Source organism: Perca fluviatilis, chromosome 11 (assembly GCF_010015445.1).
Source record: "Perca fluviatilis chromosome 11, GENO_Pfluv_1.0, whole genome shotgun sequence".
Lineage (NCBI taxonomy): Eukaryota > Metazoa > Chordata > Actinopteri > Perciformes > Percidae > Perca > Perca fluviatilis.
Genome location: NC_053122.1, coordinates 13,659,932 through 13,687,811, shown reverse-complemented (window position 1 = coordinate 13,687,811; position 27,880 = coordinate 13,659,932). Strand labels below are relative to the sequence as shown.

The 27,880-nt window shown below is 40.3% G+C and overlaps 1 protein-coding gene across 6 annotated transcripts; it reads left to right on the top strand.

The window, feature by feature from the left end:
- The first annotated feature begins 3 nt into the window (after positions 1 to 3).
- LOC120567848 (MAGUK p55 subfamily member 7-like) lies at positions 4 to 26,274 on the top strand. Of its 6 annotated transcripts, none has more exons than XM_039814925.1 (20): positions 7 to 108; positions 923 to 976; positions 1,705 to 1,739; positions 2,359 to 2,477; positions 3,608 to 3,685; positions 5,146 to 5,226; positions 7,879 to 8,013; positions 10,312 to 10,393; positions 10,548 to 10,633; positions 11,546 to 11,620; positions 13,192 to 13,388; positions 13,511 to 13,569; positions 13,770 to 13,781; positions 14,250 to 14,294; positions 18,714 to 18,887; positions 20,682 to 20,762; positions 20,864 to 20,957; positions 21,095 to 21,203; positions 22,644 to 22,787; positions 23,792 to 26,274. In XM_039814925.1, exons 3-20 carry the CDS (start codon positions 1,715 to 1,717, stop codon positions 24,020 to 24,022), a joined length of 1,827 nt encoding a protein of 608 aa, XP_039670859.1. In that variant the 5' UTR covers positions 7 to 108; positions 923 to 976; positions 1,705 to 1,714; the 3' UTR covers positions 24,023 to 26,274. The 6 variants fall into 6 exon arrangements, with proteins under 6 accessions (XP_039670862.1, XP_039670859.1, XP_039670860.1 ...); XM_039814926.1 differs by having other exon boundaries at positions 12 to 112; XM_039814924.1 differs by lacking the exon at positions 7 to 108 and adding an exon at positions 287 to 399.
- Positions 26,275 to 27,880: the final 1,606 nt, after the last annotated feature.

Genomic DNA, 27,880 nt, shown 5'->3' with positions numbered 1-27,880 from the left:
GCTGTCTCTGGCTAACGTGACGCAGCTGAAAACGAAGCTAGTTGGTGCTGTGGACTCCTCCTCTGAGTTCACATCTCGTTGGTTGGAAATTTCTGGGACACACCCACGGTCGGTCTGTAGTCTGATCTGTTGTCTCTAACATTAATTAACGTAATTAGCACTTACCCTCCATGTAGCCTACAGTATGTCTTTTCTTCCTGGGCCTTATTTGGTAGCTAAACAGTGTGTGGATAAGGCAGTACGACAGACACTGACTTTTTGGTCAGTATGCAGACGAGCAACAGATGAACTTTTATTTCTAAATTCATTCCACAGAACATATGGGCCTATTGGTTTAAATGTACATTATCAGCATCCCTACAGAGAGGTCAGGGTGACACTGAACTGCTACTGCACTGGGTAAATATGAATTGCTTTGCACAGGGTCATGCCCCTGATAAAGAAGACTTGAACCCAATGAATAAGGGTAATGGGCTTGGTATTGTGACATGCATCACACTAAATCTCACCTTCTGTGATTGTTGAGGTTGATGCACTCCCCTTAACACACATCTTCATGTTATTAACGTTACCTTAAAAAACAGAACTTTCATGCAGCCTATTTTATCACCACAGATACAATTGTGAAATTAAAGAGAATCAAATGAAATAAAAGTAGGCCTACTGAAAGGATGCAAATGCTGACCTGAGATTCAATTAAATCTGCGTGACAGTCATATGTGGAAAGTGAACTGGTGTCGGCTAACATTATGCCCCATGCTCTTTGATTGCTGGATCGATTGCCCGTGGGCTTGATTTAGGTCAGACTGACACATAGGCCTATTGACTGGATAAGGAACAGTCTCTTTCACAATTTGGCCAGTCGAACACTATACAACCTCTCTCTACAAGTGGATGTTCACATGTAGCTCATACTCTTTAGGTATTAAGCGATATGGCCTGTCTATACTGGGCCTGATGGAATGGATAGTCTCTGGTGAGTGCAATTTAAATTGTGTGTGGTTCCAATATACTTAGCTGTTTTCCTCTACTTAAAATGTGTTTAAATAGACACAAATATGTGTGTTACACTCCTTATCTGTACCACAGATTAGGCGTATTAGTCCAAACATACCTCTCACAATATTTTCATTTATTATTTGCTATTGAAACATTAAAAACAAATATCAGTGTCGTTATAGTATTGTATTATTTCTCTAATTGAGGGATACTGGACACTCTTTGTTTTGCAAACCATTGTAAAATTTTCTAAAATTGATCAAAATCATGAACGGAGAGAGGATACAAATTGATTCATTTTGAGCAGAGGACATCCAATATGTATCCTGTAGTATGAGTTATGTTTTCATTATTGTTTGTTGTACTTTTAGATAAGTTTAATGTTAAAAAGGAAAAGAACTCTGAATATTATTGATAAAACATTTACTGATTTAATACTTTTTTATATGTGGAACAGTGTATTACCGTAATGTTGCAATATTTTATACCAGCATTAGGGGGCAGTAATATGTCAGAAGAAAGATATTTCACACACCGTGTGAAAAAATATTTCTTTCCTTTCTCTCATTATTTCTCTTTCTCTGTGTCACACTCTAGTCTCCCTCTTCACTAATGGAATTCAAAAGAAATCTGGAGGAAGTTACTGAGTATGAATATTTATCAAGGGTTTCAATATTTGTTGAATTTTTCTTTTTCTGTTCTCAGAGTGAGGAGGATGCTGAGTCGAACAGAACACAGAGGTACGTCCAAAGTGGAGCAGGTTATCAGGTTATATATGTACATGATAGGCAATATCTAGGCAATTTGAGCACATTCGTTTCATCTTTCTTTTTACTTTGCTTATCCTGCCAGATAAAATACCTGCAAAACTGGAAAACAAAACAATGATCCCCATAACAGTGACTCTTTTAAATGCTGCCCTGTGGGAAAAAAAGTCTTAAATTCGCTGAAGTATTGTGATCTAGGTCTTAAATAATTTTAAACAGTTCTTAATTTTCCTACGTCCATGTAAAGCTACCTCTAATGCTTCTTGGTTTTTTTTTATTCCGTGGAGTTGTAGCTCTTTAGTATGCTAGTCCAAATATAATTTGATGTATATTTACCGACTATTATTATCGATTTTATTCAACTTGAATAAATGTTTTTGCAACTTTGCAAGTCATTTGGTGACTCTGCATTTCGTTGTACTTTTATGGTGGGATACAGGTCTTAAATGTCATTCTTAAAATGGTCTTAAAAAGCCAGAAACAGAAACCCTGATACAGCTCCATAGGTTAATATCAGTTGCAGGTGGTGTGCTTATGGATGTGGTGTACATGTGTTTATACGTGTGACAGTGTTCTGCTCCTCCTCCTGCAGGCGTGTGCAGGTTGCTATCATCAGTGATGTCAGGAACAGAGTCTCACACCGACAGGGAGGAGGACTACAGGTTCCTCCACAGCATGTTGATGGAGAAGAAGCTTCACCTGCTCTTTAAGGTGAGCACACATTTGTGCTACAACGATTTGTGCTTGTTTACTTCCACTTATTTTAGTCACAGCATCTATTTTGTCTAACTTTTAAGTAGCAAAATACAAAGCTGAATTAAATACAGAGATCTTATTTTTAGTAGTACACCAGTGTAAAAAATACTCCATTACGAGTAAATGTTCTGCATTGAAAGTGTTACTTAATTCAATTCAATTGAATTTTATTTATAGTATCAAATCACAAAAGACGTTATCTCAGTACACTTTACAGATAGAGTAGGTCTAGAACACACTATCATTTACAGAAACCAAACGATTTCCCCAAAAGCATGCATTTGGTGCGAGCAAAAACGGCCTTTTAACAGGCAGAAACCTCGGACAGAATTTGGCTCTTGGGGGCGACCTCTAGCTCACCCAGTAAGAGCGTGAGCCCCATGTAGGCTGAGTCCTTTGCAGCGGCCCGGGTTCGAGTCCGACCTGCGGCCCTTTGCTGCGTGTCATCCCCCATCTCTCTCCCACCTTTCCTGTCTATCCTCTGTCACTATCAAATAAAGGGAAAAGCCATCTGCCTCATCTGCTTCTGCCTTTCAGTAAAAGATTATACAGGAAGAATGGCTCCCGTCAGTGTTACTCTATTATACATTAGTATTACATTCTTATTATTATTACTAATGCATTAATATGTAAGTGGCACTTCAGTGTTACAGCTGGTCAAGATGGAGCTAATTTGAACTACTGTTGGGTAGATTAATGTAAAAATGTATCATATTTTATAAGACTCTTATAAGATTCTCCAAGAGCGCAGATGCGGAAGACCTGTAAACGCTGACCAATCAAACCGGACTGTCCTTTTTCGGGAGGGGGGGCTTGGGGGAGACAGGCGCTAAAACAGAGCATTTCAGGCAGAAGGTACAGTACATTCAGAGAGCCAGTGTGATACAAAATAATGTATATTTTTTAACATTAAAGCATGTGAACATGTTCTATTAGAAACCCAAAATATTGTAATAATGTAAATTGTATTATTAGAAATTATTTTAATTAGTGGTAGAAGTAGTATTAGTATTTGAAGTTGCAGTAAGTGCCTTTTTTTACTGCAGATAAAAGACTTTTATTGTGATATTTTCCTGACTTGACAGATCCACGAGCGGCTGAAGCGTTTTGAGAAGCGAAGCCCTATCCCGGTCCAAGAGCATGCCGCGAGTCTGGCTTCAGATGTAAGTGACTCTCTCCAAACATCTTTTGCAGATAGACGCGCTGCCGAGGATGACAGTTTGACAGCAGAGGGAAATGTTCAAATTGTTTCCTCCACATACAGATGACTTCGCTGTCACACAGAAGCACGAGTGGAACGCACAGTCCTTCTTATGCAGACTGAATTATGAAATGTTATCTCAAAGCTCTGTCACCTCGGATAGTATCACTTGAAAGGCTGTGTTTTATAGCAGATATCGTTCTGTATCTGCTTGCCAGGAGTTAGGTCACCGAGGACAGTTCCGAGCAAAAGGCTGCTAAACTCATTTTGTGTGTAGTCTAATGTTTCAAGTTGGAGGAATACAATTAATTTCAGATTTAAGATGAAGTGACAGAGAGTGTTTCCACTACAGCTGTGACTCAAAATGGCACGACCAGTCTCTTCAGATGTGCATCCTATTTCGTGTACCAGTCCTCTTCATTCCTGTTACCAACCAATCACTCCTTTATTTCCATCTCATCCCACTACCTTCCTTGAACCATTTTGGTCATGTTCCACCTTCATTTCCTGACTTTTCCCCTCTTGTTCCTGGACAAAGTGTTAAACAAGGATGTTCTTTTTACACTTTTCCCTTACTCCATCTTTTCTACTCTCCATCCCCAAACCATACTCCCCTTTCCATTATCTCTATTCTTCCCCTTTCTCTGTATCCTTTCCCCGTTCTCCCCATTTGCGTTTCTTTATCTTCTCTCAATACCCTGCTGCAAACTGTAATTCCTGCCATGTTTCCATACTGTCTATCTAACCCTGTCCTCTCCCCCAAACTCCTCCATCTCCTTCTCTTCACTCCCTTTGCTTCAGATTCTGTTAGACAGCCACTCTCCGCCTGGCTTAAATCATCAGGACCTACTGGAAGGGCCAAACCATGGGTCTGTTTCCCCTCAGAGAGGCTTCTGTTTGCTCACAGTGGAAACTAATGACCTTCATGCATTGTGTCTCTGGAGTGTGCCTAGACATCTTGAAGCAGTAGAAGTCATTACAGTAAAATGCTTGACAAGACGGGCGACTGCACACAGTCACACTCCGCCTCTCCACTTGCCGCTGACGGTCAAGGCTGCTCTGTTTTAGTTGTCGCCGCAGCTGTCGTGTAGCCTTGAACATTCGGGAGCTTTTTTCCGACGGTGGCTAAAAGACACAAAACCAAAACAGGAACAAATAGTTAACATCATGAGGAAAAAAAGCAAAGCCCCAGTGAGGTGAACAGGGCCATATGAAAGTGTAGAAATAATGACAGTACCGATGATGTGTCAGTGCAGTCTGAATCCGATACAAGTTGAATTTCACTAACCTTTTTTGTCTCTCTGCTCGTTTCGCTGTCTCTCTTGGCTAAACCTCACTCAGGCAATGATATAAATGTATACCTCTAATTATAAAAATAAAAAAATATATCCTGCCTCTCCTTCTCTTTTTCTCTCCTTCCAGTTGACGGAGGAGCTGATATACCAAGTCTGGAAAGATGAAGTTGAAGAACTGGTTGCCCTCTTTTCCAAACCCAACTTTAAGGTGAAGAGTATTTCCTTTCATGGTGATGATGTGGTCCTGTAGCTTCACACGTGTGTCAACCCAACACTCCCCCAGCCAAGTCCTTTGTCCAGTCAAATCGTGTCACTTCTACCAATGAAATACACCTCTCTTAAAATAAATAGTTCAACAAATATGATAAATATGAAGCTACAGCCAGCAGCCGATTAGCTTAGCTTAGCACAAAGACTAGAAATAGAGGAAAGCAACTAGCCTGGCTTCTTAAGAGTTCCTGTAAATTTGCACTTGACATTTTTACACTTCAGTTTTTGTACTGATTAAATAAATGACATATAACTAGTTAAGGTAACTGTTTCCTCAAGTGTCTATTCCTTGTAGTTAGCTAAACTGTTAAAAAAATAAAACTACAGACAGGGGATGGTTATTGTAGCTTATCTTGGCAAAACAACTGAGAATATTATAAATGCAAAAAAAAAAAATACAATATTAGCTGTTTCCCTCTATTTTCAGATCACTGTTTTGCTGAGAGTTAGACAATAAGTATCAATACTTATCTTATAGCTACCCATTAAATATGAAACTACAGCCAGGGAATGTTAGCTTAGCTTACCTTAGCTTAGCATAAAAAATGGAAGCAGGGGGAAACTGATAGCTTTGCTTTATCCAAAGGTAAAAAAAACTGCTTAACTTCCTGTAAAGTCACAATCTCTCAGTTTTTACACTTTGGTTTTTGTACAAATTAAACAAACCAGATATAAAGTGTTAATTAGTCAGCTTTAGAGGTGCCAGTAGGCAAACTTGTGTTGCCTTTTTACAAAGCCAGGCTAATGTTTCCCCCTTTCAATCTTTATTCTACGCTAATTAAGCTAACCGGCTGCTAGCTCCAGCTATTTAACAGACAGACATGGGAGTGGTATTGCTCTTCTCATCTGACTCTTGGCAAGAAAGCGTTTTTCTGTCACTGAAGTACATCCTATAATTGCCATTCACATGGACCATTTATGAAGCAAGAATGTAATCCACTCGGAAGATGTTGTTTTGCTTCCTTCTACTTCAGTGAGCCAAAGGATCATTAACAATAAAAATAACGTACTCATGATGGTGTGGTTACATGTTCAGTCATTTTTCTTGACATAGGTAACTCTAGCACTCTAATCTGAGAAGCTAATTTCCATGCAGGAATGCTTCATCTGAGCTATTCTGATGCTGCTCAGGCGACTGAAAAGGCTTATATGGGTCACACAAAGTGACAAATTAATCCAAATGTAAATTCTATTAAATGTATTTCACCTAATCATGTTGCCCACTGAGAGGTGTTGACATCTATTAACCACACTGGAATTGAAGCTAATCTACTGCCTAGTTATGTTTATTAGTGTTCACTCATGTAGAGGCCCAGACTACTCAAATGCATGTTTCCTTATTTCAGATGTGATGACAGTCATATTTCAGACACACACACATGCACACACAGCATACGGTTTTCCAGTGAGCTGCAGAAGTCGTGGCTTTTCTTAATGAGGAGCTGAGGCCAGCCCGAGAACTAACAGGTTTGTTTGTACAGTCTTAATGACCTGTTTGTTCTTGGCCCCAGCGCAGGAGCTCACACATACTTATGAGAGACTCGGGGTATAATATTCTGTGAATTAATGTTTGTTTTTTGAAAACCTGTCTCTGAAAGTGGCCAGAGACACATTGCTCACGCGCTGGCAGCTTCTGAGCAGAGCAACTGTTGATGGACAACATGGATAAGTAGACTAACTGACAGATTGATTGGCTGATTGTTAAAATCAAGTTGATGAGTAGATGTTTTCCTCCTCTTCCCAGGTTTTAACAGTAAATTGTACCTTGTGCAGGCTCACAGTGAGAGATTAACGTTCATCCAGAATATTGTTTTTCTGCAAACAAACCTGGAGTTTTCGCACAGCCAAAGTTAACAAAGAGTGAACTTAAATGAACTGTCTGGGCATTGATAGTGAGTCATATATCAATCCACAGTTTTTTCTAAGACTTGTGTTGTTTGCCAGTAACACTGTTAGTAGTGTGGGGGGTTGCTTTCAGGTGGCCCACAGGCTGGCAGTACATTCCAAACCAAATCAAATTTGGCATGTTGGCACCGGCAAAACTGAAGGTTTGTGACCAGGAGGAAAGTGCTTTTTTTGGATTCAGTCGCTGTAGTGAGTGCGGGCAGGCCAGCCAAACTTATTGGAAGTTTTGCATAGTCTCGGTCACCTTTAATTAGTCAACAGGGATTTTTGGCATTTTTGTTTGAGTGCTTTCCATTTTTTAACCTCACAATTACATTTAACCAATCTCTAGCCTAACCAGTTGGCCTAAATATGTTGATTTAAACCTGCACTGGTAAAACTGGTGACAGTGGTTCTTCATTTCGCTTCCATCTAGAATGAACACAATTAAATGAACAGACTTTTGCAGTGATTACACTGGCATTAGTTCACAATGTTGAATTTGACAGCAGCTTGACAACTAACGTGTCGCTTTCCATTTTGTTTGGAGTGTTCTGTTGGCTTTATCCAGTGCCATTTTTCCATACCAAGTGAGATGCATTAGAGGATACTAACCCCAGTGCCACATCGATTCACAACACCTCGAATTCAAAGTGACAAACCTGACTGCAAATCAGCACCTTCGCTGTATTTCTGTTTCCTACAGGGTCTGCTGTCTGTCCATGACGCTGTAGCTCAGAGAGACTTTGAGCCTGCTCTGCCACCAATACCTGACCATGTACTGGAGGAGGACGAGGATTCTGTCAAAATTGTCAGTCTGGTCAAAACCAAAGACCCCCTGGTCAGTAAACATGTCTTCATGTTTCAGAGGTTGAGTTAAAAAGATTTGATCGTTTGGCTTAAATGAATAGTTCGACATTTTGGGAAATACACTTTCTTCCAGAGAGTTTATGAAAAGGTTGATGCAGTACCACTCTGCCTGTATGTTACATGTAAATGTGCAGTTAAAGACAGCAGCCTGTTAGCTTAGTAGGGCTGGGACAATATGCTTTGTCCCGATTTGATTCTTTCACGATACATGGGTGCCCAATCGATTTGTATTGCGATTCTTTATTGCATATTCTCATTTGAAGAAGAACATAACATGTATTTTCTGCATTTTCTGCTTTTGCTCTCTTTAGCTGGAAGCAGTCATGATGTAGTCGCTGTCAGCGGCACCGTATAAACAGAAAATATTTACGTGACTCATTAGTAAAAATAAAAAAATATTGATTCTAGGGAAAAGAATAAATTTTAAAAATCATCTTAGAATGAAGACAGGAAACAGGGAAACAGCTAGTCTGGCTCTGTTGAGAGGGTGGTACCGTAGATTTTGTCTTTTCATTTTCTTGATCTCATGTTAATTAGTAAGTTTTGGAGCTGTCTGAAGGCTAGGCCAGCTGTTTTCCCCTGTTTCCAACCTCTATGCCAAGCTAAGATAACCTCCTGCTGGCTCTAGCTGCACAATTATGTTAGTGTGTACAGAGATGAGAGTGGTATTAATCTTCTCAAACAAGTATAACTGTACTTTACTGCCTGTCAGCCTGTTTCTAATTTGGTCTACCTGGCCTTGCAATGTACACAAAACAAACGCAAATGTAAGAATTTAAGTTAAGACAACCATATAACTAGACAACTGCACTTAGAAATTTGTAATTTGTCCAGCCACAATATCTGACATACACAGGCAGTTCAAAGCAATAAACATGTCCACGGGACAGCGGAGTTTTTCTCTGGTGACTGAATTTATGTCATGTTGTCGAACTGCGTGACTGCTCAAGCCATGTATGCCAAGGTGTAGCAGGACTACAGCCCTTGGAATGACACGAAACATAAGAAAAGGTTCCTGCAGCCAGGAGTTTACAGTCAATTCTTCCACATCTTTGCTGCCATATAACTGCTGTGACGCACAACATAGTTTCAGCATTGTTGTGTGTTTGTGTGTGCACATATTTATGCATGTGTATCCACTCTCTTAAATGAGTCCTTTAAATCAATATTAAGCATTACAATGGATTGGATTCTTTTCCGTTTCTGATGTAAATCAACTCGTTTCAAGGTCTTTAATCATGGCTCATTTTCTTGATACTACCGGAATGATCTGCCTTATTCCACCTTGTTCCAAGCCATTGTCACTTATTTCTGGAAATTTCCTGGATCAAGTGAATTTGGACTGAAAACGAACCAAACTATAAAGAGCGCATTTCTCTGCCAAGGCCGCAAAATCCTCTAAATTTGTTATTTTAATAATAAAATGAAGTTCAGATTTTTTTTTTTATCTGGATCAAGATCTCAATAAAATAAATGTAGTGATGGACAGCTGTGGGGTACATGTGCCAAATTTATTCCACTCAAGTAAATCCAGTAGTTCATTAGAAAATAGCACAAATGTTCAAATATGCCCTCACACACACAAAGTTTGTTTCTTAGCCTGTGGCCTTATTTTCCAACTAATTCTATTGAAATCTGTTGACAGGTTTTTGAGATATCCTGCTAACTAAAGACAAACATCGCCATAAAAAAAGATGTTAAGATGGAGATGTTAATTTATGAAATAATAATATGATTTTAGGGGGAAATATGAGAATCATTTACTAAATGATACATTTTTGCAGTGTGTGTATGCTCGTATGTTAGTGTTTGAGCTTTGAGAGTGGAATGTGCTTAGGAACAATAATAGAGAACACACTTTTGTATTGATCCCAAAACTAGATTGGAAGGGGACTGACCTTTTTCTGACATGGTCTCTTTTGATCGATCCAGCATGTTCCCGTTTTCCAGACAACAGGGTTACACCCGAGCGTGCGTGAGCTGATTGTAGTCAGCTACATAAGATGCTCTTTCCATTGCGATTTGCTCCACATCAATAACATCTGTTGAAAATAATGCTGATTTGGATAACCTTTTCCAGCGCTTTGTGTGTTACATGAAGGCAGCCGACTAAATGGTCCCGTCTTGATACAAATAATTTTCTCTGGAATGAAGTGACTCTAAATAAGAAACTTGTCTGGACTGTAATAAAACCAATGTGTTATTTTCACTGTTCATTGCTTGACCTCTTTGTTCATCATGCTTTCATTCACTTATCACCATCCTCAAGGGGGCAACAATTAAGAGGGATAAATCCACGGGGGCTATTGTTGTGGCGAGGATCATGAGAGGAGGTGCAGCTGATAAAAGCGGTAAGATGAAAAACTCTTTATCATAGTTGTCTCCACTCTACTCTGTCGCACTAGCTTTATATAACGTTGCAGTAACATTATAATGGCGTATAGTAAATGTTATAGAGAAGAGCATGTGGTACAAATTTCCATATGTATTTCCAACACTTTGAAGGCCTGATCCATGAAGGAGATGAGCTGAAAGAGGTGAATGGAGTCTCATTGGAGCACAGGAAGCCAAAGGAAATCCTTACTCTTCTGGTTAGTCTCACCTCCTACTACTTTACAAATTTAGATTTTTTTTTCACACAAAACGCATATAGTTTATAAAATATGATGTATTATCATAAATTAAACTACCCAACAATATATAGGCCTACAAGTACAGCTGAAATGATTCGACGATTAAACACATAAATGTTTTGATTGTTTTCAGTTTCTAAAATGAAAAAAGATTTCTGCATTGAGTACTTTTACTTTTAATACTTTGAGTAAATTTTCCTAAAGTACTCAAAGCACATACTTTTACTCAAGTAACATTTTCAATGCAGGGCTTTTACTTGTCACGGAGTACTTCTACTTTTAACTTAAGATCTGAATTCCTTTCTTCTTTTCAGTGTTGTAACTTAAACAATAAGGCTGACATTGTTCGATATATAGCTTATTGTCAACTGATCAACAACAGTACCAGTCCGTCTGTCAATACCTTTTTCAGCTTCTCTACCATGTCTGTGCCTCTCAGCTCCATCCATGTTTGTTCCTATTAAAGACAGAAAAACTTTAACAACTCACAAATACTTTCGAGAAGATCTCAGTCATATCCTAAAACAGCCAAACACTGTAGTTTTTATGCCCATGTTCATGAAAAAATAGCATGGGCAATGCTGTGGCTCATTGAAGTATTTTAATAGTTTCTGGACAACAATGGAGCTTAAATTAATAGCAATAAGATATATCAGAATTTGACTGCACAGACAATGCGTGTTAGTTACCTTTGGGCAGAACCAAGCTAGCCGTTTCCTCCTACGTCCAGTCTTTATGTTAAGCTAAGCTAATCGGCTGCTGGGTGTCGCTTCATATTTTCCATACAGACATGAGACTGGTGTCAATCTTGTCATCTAACTGAAAGCAAATATGAATTCCCTAACATATCTAACTACTCCTCTTGCGCAGGCTCGTTCTCAGGGTGAAGTTACATTCAAAATCATTCCTGCTTCCTCCAAGGAAGAAATGTCATCACATAAGAAGGTACAGTAAATATTAACTACATATATTCCTGTGGTGTGTGTTTTTTTTTATGTTAGCATGCAATCTGACTGCATGGGGAAAGCTGCCCAGCTGGTTTCAGTAAAAAGAGATGAAATCAGTGGTATCCTGTGTGTTTGGTTATATTTTGTGTTTTTGCCACGGTGCTGTCACTACAGCAGCGCATTGTCAAGAACTAAATTCGGGTCAGACAGTCAAGGATAAGACAATAACTAACTTCATTACGATTTACAGCTTTTTTATCATTTAAACACTTGATTTATCATTTTGCACCCATCACGTGTGTTGAGCTACATCAACTCAATTTAACATTAATGATTCTACACAACTTCTGTGGAAAATTTGAAGTTCCCCAATCCTTTTCTTTGTCTAGGAAGAATTCTAGGCCACTACCGCCACATACATGAAGTGGATGTCCAAGCTGGAAACGGTTAGAGCAGGGAGCATTTGCAATGGATTAAGACAAATTATTTCTCTGATCATGGTCATTTCTCAAGAATGACACCAACATATGTGAAAAAGCACCAGAGAAAGATGTTGTGTCCATTGCTAGGATACAGAAAACGTTCACAAAGCTGCAGTAGGAAAAGAGAAGAACAAATTAATTACATATAATGTGCATTTTCCTTTGTCACCTATTTGTCTGAAACCCTGTTTCAGACAAAGTCTAAAATTTCAAAATCTAAATTTTAGGTCTTTAAAATTCTTAAATTTACTGAAGTATTGTGTTCTAGGTCTTAAATAATTATAAACAGGTCCTAATTTGCCGACGTCCATGTAATGCTACCTCTAATGCTCTTTTTTATTCTTTGGTGTTGTAGTTTTGTAGTTTTTTTCTTTTGCTAATCAAAATATAATTTTGCTGTATTACGACTACAAATGAGACCAACATGCAACTTACATTGCAGCCAATCAGCTTTCGTGTTATTGGTGCGAGTCTCTTTCGGATTGTAGCACAGACATAAAACTGATTTTATTCTTCAGCTATGGGGAAGTCCAAGTTTAGCGATACTTGGCTTGAAAAAACTGAATTTAGGGCTTAGTTGATGTTGCAATAAAGGTCTTAAAGGTGCTGTAGGTAGGATTCCAAAGATCCAGGACTTAGCCAAAAAATTTTAACATCAACAACTTCTCAGTCCCTCCCCCCCTTTCTGCTAAAGCCCAAAACGGTCTCCTAAGCCCCTCCCCCCACAAGGGAGAATTAATGCGTGCGCATGAGCAGTGATTGACACGCAGTTAGACACCCCCCCTGGCCCTGATTGGTGCATCTTAACAGGGAGCTGTGGATTTTTGCCAATCGCACTACAGGCTGTAGGTGGTGCCAGAGGAGACAGATTGTTTTTATTTTTTATTACCTGCTTCATGTAGTTCTACTCGAGCATAGGGTCAGTTTCAGCAAATATGACAGAAAGTTAGTTTTATAAGGCTTACCTACTGCATCTTTAAATTTCATTCATAATGGTCTTAAAAAGGTCTTAAAAAGTCTTTAATTTGACTTAGTGAAACCTGCAGAAACTTAAAAAAAAAACATGAAATTATTTTTCTATCCTCAGCTGTTTATGCGGGCTCTGTTTGACTATGATCCTAACGAGGATCCCACCGTTCCGTGCAAGGATGCAGCGGTAGCATTTGAAAGGGGCGATGTCCTCCAAATTGTCAGCATGGAGGATGACACCTGGTGGCAGGCCCGTCACCTGGGTGACAGCAACACTCGGGCAGGGCTCATCCCCTCGCAGCAGCTCCATGAGAGGTGGTCATTTTATGCGTGTTAGTCGATAGCTACATGGTCACTCACTTGAAAACACTGTCATGTAATATCTATAAGACATTTTGATGTTTTGATACAGCCTTGTTTTATTCGGCTCTCTACAGGAGAGTTTCACTACAGCGACCTAAAGCCCTGTTCAAGCCTCCACGAGTCAAACCGCCAGGTGATGAGCCAACGTTTGTCCATAAAATCACCACACCTGAAAAGAATAAAACCTTTTAACACTTTACCAATAAACATATTAAAGTGCCTCTAGCGCTAAGCTGGGAGGTGACAGGTCATGTCTGAAGATCCAGGTCATGGGTGAGTTCTGCTGCCCTCCTGTTGTACTCACTGCTTTTGTTTTCTCCACATGCTACACAGATGAGAGGGAAGGTACTGTCGGTTTGAATTTGCTTTTGAAAACTTACCTTGAGCGTAATTTACATGATATAATACACATGTATAATTTAGGTTTTGGTTTTTTTAAAGATTTAAGGCGGTGCATTTTCCAAAAATAATATTCATGTAATGCTCCCCGCACCGTATTTCCAAAATGTAGAGGATTCTTTTGAATGTTCCTCCAAGCGGGTTTATAGTATCTGGCCTTCTTCAGTGTGCTAGTTTTTCCGCTAATAATCAATTTGTAAGAGTAAGGTAGTTATTAATATTTCTAAATTGTGTATATCATTTCTAAATAAAACTATTATTAGAATTTCCAAAGCAAAATATTAAGACATTTGGGTCAGAACATATGCTAATACTTTGAGTATGAAATTTCAGAGCAACGCACATGTCATCCCCTTGTGGTTTGTGTCCACAATTTCCTCACTCTTTCCTCTTCTCTCTTCCTGTTTTTTCCAGTCCTGGAGGACGTAGACTCCGGAGCTGTAACAGGGATCCACATTGGTGAGATGTTTGACTTGTTCCATTAAAAACCCACTGATACTGGAAAATGGACCAGTATGATACAAGACAACACAACTCAGGGCAATTGAACATGACGGCTCACAACAACACACATATAATGAATATATATTGAACTTAGCAATAAAATTAAATGGAGACAAACCAGCAACAAAAGGAGACCCTGGTTATATTTACATTACAAACCAGTTCATATGATGATGTCGTTTTGTGGTTTTGGGGATTTGAGGGAGAGGACTAGAACAGCAAATGTGGTTTTAGCCTTTCCATTTATCCCATTTGTCTTGATCTCATGGATTGGATATGATGTGCTTATGTGTGTTTGCGTGCATATGAGCAGTGCAGGATGTTCATATGGGGGCGTGCACTTATGGCTGATTGTAAAAAGGCTCCTTATGTCGGTAAAATGCAAGGTAATTACATATGTTACATTATATCAGTTCCAAAAGTCATGTGTATTTAATAATGTGCATTTCATCTTATCTCAGGCCAGCTTCCACCTGATGACGTGGTTCAAACTCTGTTTCCTCTTTGTCTGGCATGTAAACCTTTATCGATGCTGCACGACGAAATGAATGTATTCAGATTAATCCGAGCAGAGTGGCTGAAAGAGAAGAGACATAACGGAGTACTTTGTGTAGATACACAAGTAAAGACATGGTGAAGGGGGAAAAATTTTGTTTAATGAAACAGATGAGATATAAAGTTGTTTTTTTTGTGTTTATTAGTGCCATTTTCTGATACCTTTTTAAAGGTCCAGTGTGTGACGTTTTTAGTTGTTCATTATAAAAATTTGTGTTGCCCGTTCACAAACTTGTCCTTTTTCATGAATATTTACCTCCACCATCAATTCCAAGTATTCCTATTGGCTTGAAATTTTACATTTGCGTTTGCATGAACTGGGGTAGACGCTCCATATTCATGTGCCATCTTGAAATACTTTAGCCGTAAGGGACATACAGGACATACTGCTCCGCCTTTCGCGTTTTTGCTGTCACATGATAAACTCCCAGGTGCTGCTAATGGGTATCGTAGCTTCTCGGCCCCGGCAAGTTTGAAGAAGAAAACATGGAGGACCACACGCACCAGCGGCGCCAGGATTTTGATTGTAGGTGGGCCTCCAGTAAACTGGATGGGCCAGTTAAAATAAGCCAAAAAAAAAAAAACGGGTTCTCCCTGCATACAGACAGCCAGACACTAACATTAACGTTAGCATAACTGTTAGCCTACTTGCCTTGCTGGTGTGAGGGGGTGGCTACGGGGAGGACTTGATGGGGAGAGGGCGGCCGAGCAGGATGGTAACTCGTTACTTGTAACCGCATTACTTAAAATGGCACGATTTTCCTCCTCCTGCCCCTCGGAGCGTTTCTTGCTGAATTTAAATGAAAACAAGCTGCTTTGCGTTTCATATTAGCTAATAGCTACAGTCTGTCTCATTGAGCTTGCTTGAAAAGCTTGCTTGAAAAGCTTGCATGCAAACGTCATTCATTTCATTGGATCAGTTGCTGGTGACGATGCAGCCTGTGGGCAGGCTTAATAGTCCGCACGTGGGGTAGAAGCTGCTGATTGGCTGATAAGCTTTCACTCAAAGCTTTCCTCGGGCTGCTTATTGGATGAACTGCTAGAAAGAAAATCACTCACTACTCACTATAGGCCTGGGTCAAAATGGGCGGGCCCGGACCTAAAATGGGCCTGGGCCCAATGGTAGCGCCACGGGTGACCACACGTATTCAAAATCCAAATTTCAGGAACAGGAGTCTTCTTCTTCGCCCAGAATAAGAAAAAGGATATTGAAAAAAGCAAGAGACCGGCATCATCAGAAAAAAGTGTGAAGGCTACCATAGCTGTAATACGTACTTTGAACTGCGTGGCGCGAGAGAGTTGATTGCGATATATGAGCTCAACACTAGATGGGAGAAATTCCTACACATTGGACCTTTAAACAGAGCCAGGCTAGATGTTTCCTCCTGCTCCCATTCTTTATGCTATGTTAAGCTACCCACTCTAGCTTGATATTTTAAAAATACTCTGAAATAAAACAATATTGTTTTCCAAGTTCTAATCATATGCCAATTGTTCAGTTATCTCTCCTTACATCACAAATATGTCAAAACATTTTTTTTTTATGATTCATCTTGAACTCTGTGGCACCCATCATATAAAACATCACTTTACGGTTAGCTCGTGGGTCACATTAGCCAGGATTATAAAGAGAGCTTCTTGTAGCAAATTAGTATCAAACACACACCTCCTACACAGTAGGTCAGTTGGCAAAAAAATGTTGTTGAGGTCAGAGTAAGGCCAATGCGAAGGATTGGATTAAAGTCCCTCTTGTAACTATACCCAGTCCAGATATTAAGTTTAACTTTAGAAATAGAAAAAGAAGTTACAGAAGCTAAAAAGGCTTTAAACTTTCGTTTCACAGTGACTTTAACAAAGAGGGGTTTTCGATCTTCTTTTCTAAGTCGCTGCAAGAAAGCAATAAGCGAATAATCATATTTCCCAAAATATCAAAGTATTACTTCCAATGGTGAGACTGACTTATTCAGTACCACTCATAGAAATAAAATGAAAGTAGAACGGACATTCCTATTAAAATAAACATAACAGGATGGTCAGAACGGCAGCCATTTTTATATGTTCCGTTGCCATTGCAAAGAATTGTGATCATTGTGGTGGGCTAACTCATTATATTTCTATGGTCAGTGCACAGTGCTGAGTGCCATTTTCTTTTGAACTGGTCAAATAAATGGTCTGGGACTAGAATGCTTCATACTGAGAGTTTATGTCCTCTCTCTTGCACTGCTAGGTTGAGGTGCATATCATTTCATCTTGACATGAAGGGCACAGGCCCAGTTCATGACATGCGTTGCATGTATTCACTCAACCTTATTTCATACTATCGAGTCAATCAGAAATAGCGCGCAGCATTTCCAAAAAATGTACTAAGGTTTTACAGCTGAGAGCATTTTCAGTAACACATGATGAATTTCAACGCCAGAATTACTTAAGATTGACAATTACGATATGTTCTCCTCTAGACCTTATTTCATCAAATATGATTTTTTTTGTTTGCTGTATAACAGCAGTATACCATTAGAAATTTCTGAGTGAAATCATCAGTTTGAATCCCATGTAAACAAAAGTTAGAAATCTCTCCTCATAGTGGCATGTTTCTTAGAATGAAGCCCGGAGAGGAAATTGACAGATATGCTTACAAAGTGAAATTGCAGCTGACGTCGAAGAAAGCCTGGCAGCATCACTTAGCAGCAGTTAACATCATGAAAGAGAGCGAACTTGCCAAGCCAGGCCAGACCAGACCACAGTCGCATGGCAGACGCTGGCTGTCAGACGCTGGCTGTCCGACGGCCTACAAGCGACGCGTGACAGACTGAGTTGTTGTGTGTTGACTGAGATTTGTGCTGTTCAGGAGTGTGCTTGACACCAGAGTTTGGGTGGCAGTCTTGATGGTTTTGTCTTCTATTCTGCCTCACATTCCTACTGTAGCTCTCTCTTCTGTTATGGTCCTTGTTGCCATCTGAGTATCTCTGATACTTTTTGACAGTTTCTAAGAGTTCTTGTTTTCACACTTTTAATCAAGTGGTGTCCAAGTGGTGCCAAAGAGAAGCAATGTTGGTGAATCATGGAAGTAACTTAGGTCTTGAAAAAATCAAACCTTACATGTGCAGCTTATTAATATGTGAAAGTAAATTGTGGTTGTAATAAAACTAAATAACATGAAAATGGACCAAATAGATCGTCATGAAGGATAAATACAGCCTTTCTTGTGTAAAAAAAATAAAATCTTTCATGTTGTTACAGCTGCACTGATCATTATTTTTGTATTTAGAATAGATCAAATGACTTTGTGTAATGTTAAAGGGGTCACTGATAGTGATGAACCCACAGAGAATTGTCACCTGACTCTGCTCCTCTACGAACTGTTTTAGCATCTTTCAGCTCATTGCTGGTACCTGCTCACCACTCTCTTCAACCTCAATTTCAGCACCAAACGGCAGATGGACAAAGTTAGCTACTATCTGGGGAACGTAGCGGAGCGTTTAGCAGCAAAAGAGCCAGCTATTTCCCTCAGGAATGGGTGGAGACTAAAACAGAGCTAAAAGATGAGTGAATAATAGACCTGCATTCGCCAGGTGACTCCAAATGAATGCTAATGTTTCCCTGTACCTGCTGGATGTTCGAATCAGTACAGATTTTTTTCCTAACACATTCACCACGTCAACTTTATAAGCCGATACAATGCCAGATGTTGCGGTGTGTTCAAGTGGCCAAAAAATGAATGAATGCAAGTTTTAGGACTGTCCCAATGAGGCTATATCCTCCTGCTAGGCTTTCATTAATACACCTGGCAGGTCAATGGTCCCTGTCTCTCTTTTCCAGCTGGTTTAAGGAGGAGTTTCCGACTCGGGAGAAAGAGCAGTCTGGCCGGAGAAGCAGCTCGGTCCGGGAGGTGGAGCACGGGGGTACACGGCTCACTTTGTCCACCTACCTACATAGAGGTTATCCCCTACCTCAGAGACCCCAAGGACAGACACCGTCTGGTCGTTCTGGTTGGTACGTATGAGCTAAACATACAGTCGCATAAAGAAACAGGCACGTTCCCATCTTCTGTGAAAAGTTTGTTTTTCAAGTACAATGCCAAAGCTTGTAGCTTCCTATGCTATGAATTAGTCTATGAGCAAGTAGTGTGACACATGTATACAACATTGCTGCATACAAAGCCTATAACATGATAGTTACTGTGGTTACATGTACAGTATTGCACATAGTTGTCAATTGTGTTCTGTTTTATATCACCCCGCTGCCTGTTTTTGTCCATATAAAAAATTAAAAACATGATACCATTCACTAAAAGGACAGTTTTATTGAAGCCGTTGTTGATCAAAAAAAAAAGTAATGCATTGATGAAGATTTATGTCCCCACTCTTGAGTGCACGAACAATCCTTTACCATCAGAACCACGTAAACACTGTCAAAGAGCTCCAAGTCAGAATATATTGTTTTCTCTTAAGTTACCAAGTGGCCCACCCCATATTCATTTCTCTGCCAATCCTGCAGGCCTGCTCTATGTATTTTTTGAGCTATATCTCTCTCCGGGGAATTTTACATTGAGCCCCCGCTGAAGGGGTTTCTTTAATGTCATATTATGATATCATATGAATCAATGAGAGAAGAGAAGGGGAGAGTTGCAAAAATTAAGTCAGAGAGGAGAGAAACACAATGAACTGAAGAGGTGCAAAAACAAAACCCGATAGAGAGGAGATAAATGAAAGGTGAACGGAGAGAAGGGGATGAGTGGATTGTGAATAAGATCCCTCATAATGTCAGCCAAGTGCTCCATCATCAAACTGGAACAGTTAAGACAGCTTGGATTTAGATTTAGACCTCTTTAATTGAGTTGGAGCTTACCCCGACTCTGGATTACGTTTTACTGTCTGCTGTGAAGGCTCTTCATTGACCGGAGGTCATCATTAAGAATATATAACTTATTGGCAATGAGAGTTATAGACAGGGAAACCAAAGCCCGGATCGCTAAAACAGGACCAGCTGGATAATGTTTGACCAGGTTGGAAATATATCCATTTTTGTTTGCATTGCATGCGCACTTTGAATGAAACAATAGACCGTTATGCCCCAGGAAAGTTGGTGAAAGCGACTGCCAGCCACTTTAAGCCCTACAGATCGTGTAACTTTTGAAAAAAAAAAAAAAAAGGTCAGTAGAAAGTATGCACAGAGCCAGATGATGCTCCTCTCCAGTTCTGTAGAGCAGCTGTGAAAGACATCAGCAGTGTTAGAGTGGAGAGTCTATAAACTTGATATTTTGTAATGTATCAAGCTCATGCAACGCTATGATGGAAAAGGCAGGTATGTCAGGAATCCTACTTTCAGACAGCACTCCATTAGAGTCTGATGCAATCTGGGGCTGTGGAAACTGGCTTTAGAAGAAAATCCCAGATGCTACAGTATGTGTGTATGCTTCATCCCCTGCATCCTACACTAAAAGGACACTGACACTGTGCGGCTTTGCAGATGTCACATTTAGATGTGATGCTATAGATTTTCTAGGGCATAGGAGCGTTTAACGTTGAATAGAGAGACACAGGCTGAGAAAAAGAGTGAGGCTGGTTGGAGAATCGTTTTCAGACTGAAATCAGTATGAAATCAGAGCTCTGTCTGTCTGACTCTCTCTCGCTCCCCTTCTCCTTCTCTGATGATAAAGACAGATGTGTCACTAGATCACTGAGCCTATTTGATGTCGGGAATTGTCGTGAGGAAAACATTAGTACACCGAGATATTAGGAATGAATACCCACATACAGAACTCAGTGTTTTGATCTTTGTCTCAAGGGCCCAGCGGCGTTGGCGTAAATGAACTGAAGAGGAGGCTCCTGATCTCCGACCCTGACCACTATGGCGTCACTGTGCCGCGTAAGACCGACATCCAAAACTGTCACCTTTACCTCCCGCGCCCACAATGGTTTCTCATCTTTTTACAGCTGTGTTCAAGCTCCCGTCCTGTTCTCTTTCAGACACCACACGTGAGAAGAGAAGGCAGGAGAACGAAGGGGTGGATTATCATTTTGTGTCAATTCACACGTTTGAAGAGGATATTCTCAATCATAGGTACATATGGAGGTGTTGCTCTTAAGGCTTCCTTTCCCATGGTGTTAAAAATAGTCCCACTCACTCACAGATTTCTCCTGATTTTCATTTCTACTGCTGCCTGATTTCTGTCTGTTCCGGTTTCTTTCTGCCTCAAGGTTTGTAGAATACGGGAGATACAGGGGACACTACTATGGAACAAGTCTAGACTCTGTGCACAGAGTGATGGCTAAGGGCAAGGTGTGCCTCCTCGATGTGCACCCGAATGTAAGTATGCCATTAAAGTGCCCATATTATGAAAAAAATCACTTTTTCTGGGATTTGGGGTGTTATTTTGTGTCTCTGGTGCTTCCACACGCATACAAACTTTGAAAAAAAATCCATCCATGCTGTTTTGAGTGAGATACGGTTTCTGAATGTCCTGCCTTCAGTCTCCGGGTGAGCTGTTCAAAATCGGCAAGGCTTTCTACGTCACAAGCCGAAACGAGCTGGCTAACCGCAACCGTTAACTGCTAGCTACCTCGTTCTCAATAGCAAAGCACTGCTACAACACACACAAGTTCACCATAATCTACAAAAGAACCACTTACATGTGCGCCCTCGTTTAGAAGAAGTCTCCCAGCTAATCCTGCCTTGTAACTGACCGAAGTTTGAGAAACAGCCTTTCTTTTACTGTCTATGGAGCTAGCTAGCTGACATGAACTACATCTGAACTACTGCCCATGTGCGAGTGCAATCAAAGATAGTACAGAAGAAGAAAAGAGGTCTCACTCTGTAGCTAAAACAGAGACAAGGTGAAAAGAGGAGCTGCAGCAGTGAGAGAGAGCTGTGCAGTACAACAAAAAGATGGTGTTTTTTGAAAATTAAACCATGTAAACCTATTCTGGTACAACCTTAAAATACAATTATGAACCTGAAAATGAGCATAATATGGGCGCTTTAAAAAAAAAAAAGATAATGACATTCATGTTTACGTAGCCAACTGAATTTGATCAGGTGTCTGAGGAAAAGGGAGCTTTTAGCCAAAATAATTCACATGTTCCTGGTAAATCATTCATGGGTGCTTCAAACTACACGTTAATTGCGATGATTGCCTTTTCAGTAATACAAATCTATAGTTTTTCATCTTATGACGTCTTGATGTTTAAATAATAAAAATGAATTTTCCAAGGGCCCGTAGTGTGTGTGTGTGTGTGTGTCCACACTACAGTGTTTAGTTCCTGGCAGTGGTGCTTCCCTTTTGGCCAGGCCCTCAATTGACCACACAATTGGCAGTGTTCGTATCGTGGGAAGCCAGTGAGGGGTTGCCTGCTACTGGTTTGTTGGGGTGCCTGGCCTGCGCAAAGGAGAGATAGCATGAACCTCCACTTGTTCCACCCTGCCAATTAAGGTCCTTGCTAACAAGTACGCTCTTCACTGTCCCTACAGCAACAGTGGGAGTTAGCAGTTACGGGTGTTGTGGTACACCAGGACAGTCCAAAATCTGGAAAAAGAGGGGTATAATGGATGGATTCCTTATTCTGTACAAACTACCATATTCGGTTGCAACATTTCAGATTATTCAACATTTACTTCAAGAGCTGGGCCCATCTTCTGAAAATTATTGTTTTCTTGTAATGTGTCTACGTTGTTTACACAACGTATTCTACCATAAATACTTTCTGCCTTCATCTGACCTACTTCTTCTTCTTTTCTCCATCACCACAGAAAATAAAGCATGTGTACACATCTGAATTCAAACCGTACGTGGTGTTCGTGAAGCCTCCGCCTATACAGGAGCTGCGCCTCACCCGACAGAGAGCTAAATTCACCTGCGCTGAAGAGGACAAGAACTCAGTCAGGAGCTTTTCAGTAAGACAAACTATAACCTAAACACACAAAACACAGTCCACCGGGTACACATGTGGAGTCAGGTGCTTGTTCCATGTCTTGTAACATGCAGGGCGGTGTGAGGTCAAACACTCTGGCCTTAATGCACCCACGCAACCGCACCCCACAGACATGCACACCTAAACTCCCCTCACTCATGAGCGCACCTTGCCTTGCACATGGCTGACCCTTTGGTTTGCATTTAAGAGACGTTTAAGAGACAGAGGGAGTTACGAGGCTTACTTGGTGGGTGGCTTCTTGTTCCATGACTGACGTACAGGTGAGTATGTCCAGGAGATGAAGGGTTACACCTTGTGTGTGATGGATTGAAATAATTTATTGACTTATTGAGGTGATCAAAACAAATCTCAAAACAAGAGCATTTATGTTTGATGATAGATTTGTGGCAAAAAGCTGCTTGGTTACTTTCATAATCCCCATCTGGCTTCTTCTTCACCGTTTGACCCTGGCTGCCCATGTTGCCCTTATTAAACCCATGAGGTCACACACCTGTGTTGCAGCCATGGCTGGAGTTTGCCCAGTGCCAAGCACCGCATCTCTTAGAGGGTTCAGGCGTATCTTATGGGGCTGTGCTTTCAACTTGTACTACAGCTGGTGTGAAAAGGCCTCTTATCCTTTACTCTCAGCATGTAACGATGTGTTACGCCTTGGTCAGTAGAGCTGAATGCTCACGGGGATTCCATTCCATGTCCATGGACAGTATGTGCAGATTATTGTAAAACATCTCTTTGGACGATGTCACCATATGGTCAGGCTTTAGCTGTTCCGTTTCCATCAGCAGCGTTTGTCCGATTAACAATGAAATCATCATTAATCATCAATTTGTTTTAGTGCGGATTCTTTTCATCTATTGCTTGATGGTTAATCAAAGGACACTCAAATCAAACTATGAAAGGAGCTGGATGGAGGTATTACAGCATCGTGTTACAGCATTTTATTTACCCAGGTGTTCTCTTGTGTCACAGGAGGAGGATTTTGAGGACATGATTAACTCGGCCGAAACTATGGAGAGCCAGAGCGGTCACTTGTTTGACAAGGTGATCGTTAACGGAGATATCGCCGTGGCGTTCAGAGAGCTGAAGGCGGCCCTCGAGAAAGTGGAGGAGGCTGAAGTCCATTGGATTCCTGCAGAGTGGATTTGCTCTTCGCCAACAAAAGCGCGGAGAAGTTGTGGTCATTTGGACAGCTGGATTTAAACTTTGAACTTACAAAGAAACACACACAAAAAAGGACCAAAAAAATGTGTCTCAATTATATGTAGTTTACCTTCAACATTGCATGTTTGTCATATTTTAAATATTTTTACGTTTGTAAACAAGTCCTGTGATTACCACAGTTTTCCACAGTGTCCCTTAGTGTGTGTATCTAATTAGGCAAACAGAATCCATCTCTCTCTCCCTCCGTCTGACTAAGCGACAGTTTTTTTGTTGGCATTTGGCTAAAAAAAACATGGACTCGCCGGACAGAAAAGAAGAAGAAAAGAAAAAAAGGAAACTCTGTAGAGCTTGTGGCGGAGTGTAATCCTTCCCTGCCAAGTCGCAAACATCAGCATGTAATTATTCTGACAGCTGCTGCACTTCAATTAACTGTAATGTACACCAGAGAAATATTATTAGTAGCAGTCAGGGAGGCATTGCGCCAACAACATGCTGTACAAAATAGGGGCACAAACGAAAGATAACAGTCAATTAAAGACTGCAAATGAAGAGGAAAGCCCTGTTTAATGGGCGTACATTTCAGAATTGTGTACATATTGTAGATGAGGACTATAGCTGCTTTAACATGTGTGTATGTTTCACAATGATTGTACCGTAGACTCTATAGAAACTTGGTTGTTAAAGATTTTAAGGGGTTGTATTTTTAAGCACCCTACACTAGAAATCTACTCCATTGTGGACCATTAATTGTAAAGAAGCCTTTTTTTTAATACACAAACATATTGAAACAATTATGAATAATTGGCAGAAACTCCCCATTAGTGACACTCCATTAACAAATACTCATATTTGAGCATCGCAGCTGCCTGACGGGTGCAGATGCTACTGTTCTGCTTCACACAAGCTGCTTAATCTTATTATTTTTGATGGCTGCATTCCTCCACATTCATGGTGTTTCCTTCCTCCTTTTGGATGCTGTGTTCAATTGGGTGTGAAGGAGTGTTAATGTGTCTATCATGTCGGGTTTGGGAGGAAGAGAGAGCAGTGTGATGTGGGGAGACGGTAATGGCTTTCTAGGGACTTGGGCCTTCGCAGACGTACAGAGAGAAAGTTACGACCGCACATAAAAGCTTACTGTAAAAGCACGGTGAGGCTATAGTGGATTAGGCTGCAGGGATAAATAGCACGTAATTTTATTTTACAGGTATTTATTTGACTTTGGCAGGCCCATTGTCAGCGTTAAATAGGTGAGTGGAGATGCACTCAAAACGTACAAACCAGACTGTCACAACAGTCGCACGTCTGCCAGGTCTTGAAGGCTGTCCTCAGCCAAAGCGTGGCAGTATAACTTCATCACGCCACTGAGAATCTGCAGGCACCCTCTGAGATCATAATGATGCCATTTAAGACACGGAGTGATCCAATGAAAACCCACCGTTTTATATCCACTGCAGCTCCAACTTCAAACATTACACAGCAGTATGATGTCAACTGGTCTCGGATAATTTGGCTCAATCGCGTAACTGTCTATTCGAAGTATGTAAAAATAAATACGACTGATGTTAAAACAATATCTCCATCGTTGCATGAAATATTCATAACTTACAACGTGGTAAGGCACATGCTGAAAGTACATGGGAGTTAATTATACAAACCTGAAGTAGGAAGTGGAAAAGGTTTTCAGTTCATGAAATTGAAAGTCATCTACTGATTCTCATTTCCTAATTTTGACACATTAAAGCCAGACTATGTAACTTTCGAAAGGAGAACTAACACAATCTTCCTCTCACTAATGAGCAGTTGAATTCATTAGCAATAAAACGCACCCTTCACCATTTCAATACACTCACACATGGTTTTATTACAAAAGTAAAACAGAAAGTGAACACAACTGACCTGACCAGAAGACACGTTTGTCACCCAAATATGATGTCTTGAAACCTGCAAAGCTATAAACACAACATTGACAGTTTATCACCTTACAGACTTATTATTGTACATTAGTATTAGCAAACAATTTGCATATTCATCACTCTCCCATTTGCTCTGTTTTGGTGTACACCAACTCCTGAGGCAAATATCTGGTTCTTTAGTTTAAACAGCTTTTTTTTCCCCTTAGCCATCAGGACTCTGAACTCCTCCCTCTACCCCCCTCCTCACAAGCATAACCCTGATTGTGTGCCGTTGTTGTCCATTTATGTGTTTGTGCTGCAGAGAGTAACATGCTGTACCGAAAACAAATTCCGCCGGCCTTGGTCGTGGGGCTAATAAACAATCTATCTATCTATAAACAGTCTAGTCTAAATGTTCGACTATGTTCACCAGCTGGTTGCTAACATCAGTTTGTTTGTTGCTGGTTGGGTATTATACAGTAGGTTTATAAAAACAGCTGCGGCTGGAAATGAGCTTGATGAGAGCAGTGAAACCAAACAGTAAAGTTGCACGCCATAAACCTCATGAGCTGAAAGATGTTAACATGCTTCAATCTGAGTGATCTGAGGAGGGAGTGATTATTCACTGTGGGTTTGTCACTACAAGCCACACCTTTCACTTACATTGGATCCAATGTTAATATAAAAAAATATAGAGTGTATAATAGTATAATAGTATTATCAAAAATCTCTTATTTCATTCGATACGTTAGTAATGCGAGATCTACATTTTGGCACAAGCTATACTTCAGGATATTTGGGAATTTCTTTTTTTTGGTTGGTTTATTTCTGGATCAAGACGATAAAACAGTAATCCAAAGGATGACATGCTAAAGTAAAATACGTATTTCCAGCACGGTCCCAATTTCTCCACAACACACTTGATAGTGATGTTTGGCCCTTTTGGCCTGAAGTTTGTGAACCTGCAAGACACACACACACACACACACACAAACACACACACACAACCCAAACAAGAAGAGATATATGTCCTCCCACAGTGTTTTTTAGAGGTCTCCTGGCTGCCGAATCTAGGTGTGTTCCCAGCTAACGTCAACAGTTGAGCCGGTGAACATATCACAGAGGGACGGGAGTAAATGGTGTGTGATAGCATGTAGCATTCTCCGGCCACTGCTGAGGAATGTGAGCGAGGAATTTACTGCACCTAACGGGGATGCTTCTGGTCCATGTGTTTTTCTGCTTTGAAACCATTGAAACGCAACCTCCCCACCAATACTGCTGAATTATGAACAGGGGCGAGAGTTATGGAGCCCTTTAATATGTTTAACGGTTAAACAAGTGCTGCTCGGATTTTAGCCATAACCTTCAAAAGTTGGCTGTAGGCAGGAAAAAAAAAAAACGCATTTTTATCACATATTTACATAAAGATTATTTAGTGATGATTGTGCATGGCAAAGTCATTATCACTGTGCTATATCCAAACAAGTGGAGCGTTTGGATGTCAAGAGGAAAAACATACAGGGATGACAGCTAAAGTTGAACCATAGTCGTGGCCGGGTTGGCTCAGTGGGTAGAGCAGGCGCACATATACTGAGAGGTTTATACCTCGACGCAGAGGTCCAGGTTCGAATCCGACCTGTGTCGATTTCCTGTATGTCTTCTCTCGCCTAGCTGTCCTGTCAAAATTAAAGGCAGAAAAGCCTTTAATGGTCTTTAAATACTGGGCCCAGTGCCAGCACGTGGTCATGTATGTCGTTCCACTAATAACGACACTAAGCTTCTTTCAGACCCACTGTTTTGTAATTGTTTACAGTCCTTGTTGCTTTAAAATGGAGACAAACATTTACAAACATGAGCATTATGGTTGGATTAGCCCTGCTCACACTGCAGACAGCGTGAAAGATGCACATTTCTGAAAACACACAAAAAAAAAAAAAGAGAAAAAATTTTTTTTTTTAAAAAAAAAAAAATATTTTATAATTTTTTTTTTTTTTTTTTTCTTTTT